This window comes from Cyprinodon variegatus, unplaced genomic scaffold (assembly GCF_000732505.1).
Source record: "Cyprinodon variegatus isolate N-32 unplaced genomic scaffold, C_variegatus-1.0 Scaffold309, whole genome shotgun sequence".
In the NCBI taxonomy this organism is placed as follows: domain Eukaryota; kingdom Metazoa; phylum Chordata; class Actinopteri; order Cyprinodontiformes; family Cyprinodontidae; genus Cyprinodon; species Cyprinodon variegatus.
In genome coordinates, this window is record NW_015150762.1 from 228,990 (window position 1) to 234,518 (window position 5,529).

The 5,529-nt window shown below is 34.4% G+C and overlaps 1 protein-coding gene across 1 annotated transcript in view; it reads left to right on the forward strand.

Moving 5' to 3' along the window:
* The first annotated feature begins 2,713 nt into the window (after positions 1-2,713).
* The window catches only part of LOC107090710 (troponin C, slow skeletal and cardiac muscles-like), a 3,738-nt gene continuing 922 nt past the window's right edge, over positions 2,714-5,529 (forward strand). Inside the window, exons 1-5 of the mRNA XM_015384262.1 lie at positions 2,714-2,886; positions 3,542-3,572; positions 4,685-4,831; positions 4,941-5,055; positions 5,386-5,522. Coding sequence (XP_015239748.1) covers positions 2,863-2,886; positions 3,542-3,572; positions 4,685-4,831; positions 4,941-5,055; positions 5,386-5,522 — 454 coding nt within the window. The 5' untranslated portion in view covers positions 2,714-2,862. The remainder of the gene's footprint in view (positions 2,887-3,541; positions 3,573-4,684; positions 4,832-4,940; positions 5,056-5,385; positions 5,523-5,529) is intronic.

Genomic DNA, 5,529 nt, shown 5'->3' on the forward strand with positions numbered 1-5,529 from the left:
AAGGATTTAAAATAGCACAGCTAACAGTCTTTGGCCGCTTGGTGGCAGCATTGATCAAATTAAATTAAAACTGGGGTCAGTCTTGTTTCTATAAATCACTGCTTTGCTTCTTTGGAGGTCATAATAACATAATAACGTTTGAGTGTTTTATTTAGAAAGTAACACAAGGTAACATTATATCAGTGTTGAGAACATTTTCTGAGGGTTTTCCACACTTAACTATATGTATGTGTATCCAACCCCCTTTACTCTCACACCTTTAAAGAAAGTTCATTGCAGCCAATGGACATTATATTATATTTAACTATTAACCAGAGTCAATGTGTATGTACTTTAATGTCAGTATAAGCCTTGCTAAACTGTTCTGACTCTGATTGGATGTTTCCAGACGCTATCAGTCCAATCTGACATAACTTGAGCTATTTTGCGAAACAGAATGAAAGACAAAACTTCAACTTTTACTTATGCAAAGCTGATGGAGACAAAATTATTAACTCAGTGGGGCTTATTAAAATCTATGCAATACATTTGAGATTTATTATGAGAAAAAGAAATGGATTCAGCTTTATGCCTTTTCTTATTTTATTCTAATTTTATACTTTTAGAAATGCAAAAAATAAAGAAAGAAATAAAGAAATACTTGTGCTTTGCAGTTTGTATTTTACAAAACATTTTGTACTAAAACTACTAGCATAGGCATTAGTTACGATAGAATCACTGCTGGTGAGCAATTTTAATGCTAAATTTAGTCTTCTGACTTGGAAGATCTGAAACATTTTACTCACTGTATGCCTTAATGTGTTACAGAGGAGGACTTGTTCTCCTGGCAGTAGAATGAATATGATTTAATTTAGATAGATCTTTCTTTTTTTTTTTCTCTGCTAATAACATTTTCTTAATTTTTAAGTTGGAACTTTAAATGTTTAATGTTAGATTTCTGATTTTTATTTTTAGGGCTTTTTACAATTAGTTTGTCAATAAGTCTGCTGGGTGCCGACAGATCCCAACTTTTTTTTTTTTATTAGAGCTGTTAATATTGGAGGAATTTTATATCTTTCAATGGTTACCATCACAGCTCTTAACATTTGCATATTAGATTTGCTGAAAGCTTTTCCGAAAGTCACTTGGATATCCTGATAATAACTGAGTCTGGCCTGGAAGTAACACATATATAATCCATGGGATTAGCTTTAATTATTTGGGATTCCTTAAGTTGTAAAAAAGTAGTTCTTCATGCGCATAGTGCCAACTCTTTAAAGCTTAGAGGGTCTGTGCAAGCTGTACAGCTGCTGCTCTTTGCCATCTGATTCTGCATAGTGCAAGTCTCTGAGATTTATTGTCATAAACCCTCCGTCGCCCTCCCCATTTCAAAAGGACAACTATTTCTTGTGAAGGACACAAGCTGAAAATAGACCTGTGTGTGTAAGTAATGTCATTCCTAAATCTGAGATACTAATAAGCCTGGAGCATAGGAAATATGACCAATCAAAATTTTCATTACTGTAAATTAAACGTTACAGTGGACTTAAAATTGTCATTGAAATATAAAAACACAAAATATTAAAAGAATTAAACATTAACAGTTAGCCTCAGGGGTTTTAGCTAAGATGAAATGAAAGAGGAAAATCTAAACATACCAACTACATATATATATACATACCGTATATAGTATATAGTTATATATATATATATATATATATATATATAATTTATTTTTTTAGTTATATAAGGTCAAACCTGAGAAAAAAGAAGGAAAATAGGAATAGTAAGCTCAGAGAACTATGATGAGACAAAGTCATTTCAATATATTAACCGATTTTCCAATAAACACTCAAGGCCAGATACAATCAGTGGAGTGAGACCTGAACAGGGATGATGTTTTCTTTTTTTTTTTTAGTACAAGCTTAAACATGTGAAGCAACGTTTTGGGTCAGCTGCAGACGAGAGAGCAGGGATGGATTTTCTGCATTAGGTTAGAGATTCCCTAAATCCACCCCACACTAACCCACTGGTCTAATAAGCACACTGTTATGGATTAAGGTAGGAGTGAAGGTCACCTCTAGTGAAATGGAGAACCTATCTCTCAGATCACTTTGTCAAAACAGGAGTGAGTGCAACTGGTGTGCAATCAGACATTAAAACCTGAGTCTATCTATTTAGGACTACCATTATAATTCCTAAGATCCAAGCAGCTGCGATTACATCTGAACCAGAGAGATGTTAGCGTCATGGGCAATCCCAGCCAGGAACACATTACTAAATACTCCAACAGGTCCTGTGCCTAACCTACTGTTGTTCTACAGTTATATGGTAAACCTGGCAAAGAGGGGGTTTTATTTCCCTGTCAATATCTTTTCAGAATATGTTATGTTGGTAGTTCTGTCTTTGGCTTAACTGTAGTTTGTCAGATGATCCTTACATTTTTTGAGCTGCTTTTTTCTTTTTTTTTGACTTAATCTGATTTGATTTTTTTCATATCTGCACTCTCCAATGGCATCACATGGTCAGGAAAATCATTTTGTTTTATTGTGTATATTTACTGAATAAATCATAAATTCATATATAGGAATGAGCTCCCTACTGTAATATCTCACTGGAAGGTTATAGACTGCATTTTGCTATTTTTAGGTTTCTTCTGTTATCTTCCATTTATAGATGGACTCTCTTTTTCATTGTCACTCTGTCTCCCTGTCTCTCTGTCACTCCCACCTCTCTCCACCATTATAGGATAATGAAAGTTGGGCCAGAACCTTTTTTTAGTGCCATATGAGCCAACATCACAGGGCGAGCAACATATTCCTGCCAGAGCTTGTCCTCTTCAGAAGGTAACTGTGTGGTCGAGTCCAGAACTGACCTGCAATCATGGATGATGTATATAAAGCAGCGGTAAGTACCAATCATTTATGATTTTACTGATTGATCGATTATTTGATTGTTTATTTTCAGATAATGATGGTAATTATAAAGTCTAATGAATAATCACTTCTATTGATTAAGAGGTTTGTTGAAAATTATAATAAGTGGTTCCTATTTAAACTAAATTGATGACTTTCACTAGATGGACATTTGGAGAGAAATTATTGCAATTATCTACTCACCGAATCTTGTTATAATTACCTGCATTAAAGTCAAACTTCACAAAAAGTAAAATTGAAAAACAAGATATTTTAAGTTTAACTCTTACACAACTAGCCACGTTGTTAGAGCACAAAATCAACATCTTAATAGATATATACTTATAAAATAATTGTTTAAAAAGCAGATAAAGGGGAGGGGGGGGGGGGGTTCTGCTATAATGAGGTCAGGTTTCTGTGACTGACATCAGAACAATGAACAGCTGGTGAGGAGCAGCTCTCCGCTTAAGCTCCACAAACCTCACAAGAATAGCAGCAAGCAAAGCAACATGTGTCGCATTACAGTCCATCTAAACTAAGACCATTATCTCCAAGAGAACCGAGGCTTCATTTCAGCACAGTGGTATCAAGAGGTGGATTAACAGAAATACAGCGGGGGGAAAAAATAAACGTTGTTTCCTCTACAGGTAGAGAACTTGACAGAAGAGCAGAAAAATGGTGAGAACATGACACCTGAACATGACTAATAATACTGATAACATGACGATGTTTGACTACATTACTTGATGTGTATCTGATACTAATAAGGACAAATATAACTTTATTGTCATGACTTGTTGATTTGCATCAGAATGCAGACTCTTGAAAAATGCATGCTGAGTTAATGATATTTAATAAATGATAAGTAAAGAAGCAGGACTCAGGCACGAACGGGGGGTGGGGGGTGTCACAGGCTCCAGGGAATAGTAACTGCAGCATGAGTACTTATATACAGTAGAGCAGGGTACTAGGACAGACAACATGAAAACAAAGGTGAAGAAATTTCTCATTAACTGAAGGCTGTGTCTGAGGGAGAAATGTTCAAACATGGATAAACATAAAGGAGAAACAGAGTGAACGTAACCAATAATACAGAAATAATAACTAGCAAAAGTAAAGACAAATCCAAGTAAACACTGAGAGCAATAAACTAGAAAAATACTGCACCACATGTAGCATAAAACATGCAGGTTTCCTCCAACACATATTACATCTTGGGACATATGGAAATTAAAGTACTTTGGTCCCATATTCTGATTATTCTGATCATTTTTAATGAAATACACAAATTAGTACTAAAACGTACTATACTATAACTTAATAATTACATACATAATTATATATATGATTACATTACATATATATATATATTCTTTTTTTTGGAGAAAGACCATTTGTCATGTCTATAAACCAGTTTGCTTTAAAACTTACTCGTGAGTTTTAAAAATGTTCAGTTGATTTAATATCGTAACATTGCTATACCATGTTGTAACTAAGTCCCATATTAAGGGTGATTGCAATATAGAATCACCTTATCTCATGAAGACCCAAAAATTGATAGCATGAAAAGTTCTTTTTAAAGAGCTTTAAAAAGAACTTGTCATGCTATCAGATGGATTTGAAACATTGGAAAATTTGGTCTGAATTAATGATTAGTTGATTTGGCTGTGGGGATGTGTAGTTTACGTATTTTTTAATTCATTTTCTCTCCAGTCCACATTTCTTGTATCAATATATCCAAATTTTACTCGAAAGTTCTCTTCAAACATGTGATCTTGTGTTTCTTCCAGAATTCAAGGCTGCCTTTGACATCTTCATTCAGGATGCTGAGGATGGCTGCATCAGCACAAAGGAGTTGGGGAAGGTGATGAGAATGCTGGGACAGAATCCCACTCCTGAGGAGTTACAGGAGATGATAGATGAAGTGGATGAGGATGGTATGTAACCATTTCAATGAATACACCTTTTTCTGCCTGATTTAAAGATAGAGCTGCTTAGTTTTGCTACCATGATATAATCAGTTTTATAAAACCGTTACATTCACAGGCAGTGGCACAGTAGATTTCGATGAATTCTTGGTTATGATGGTCCGATGCATGAAGGAGGAGAGCAAAGGGAAATCAGAAGAGGAGCTGGCCGAACTATTCCGCATGTTTGATAAGTAGGTTTTGCTTAAAACGTATTTTTTTCACAATAAGAGGAAGAAATACAAAAAAACTTTGATTTGACTTGGTTATACAGATAAGGAGATTAACTAATTTAATAATTTCCCTTTCTTTTAAGTTAAAGTTAAAAACCCGTTTGTTTAGAACTGCTTTAACTGTTAAATTAAAGTTTGTGGTTTGTGGTTCAACTGTATTTTTATCTTTACTTGCTTTTTATTGTGCTTTTATTTTCCTTTTATTTTTTAGTTTCATTCATGTAAATCACTTTAAATTGTCCTTGTACTGAATTGTGCTATAAAGATAAACTTGCCTTGCCTTTTGTTAAGGAATGGAGATGGTTATATTGACTTAGAGGAACTGAAGAGCATGCTGGAGTCCACCGGAGAACCGATAACTGAAGATGATATTGAGGAGCTGATGAAAGATGGAGACAAAAACAATGATGGAAAGATTGATTATGATGGTAAACC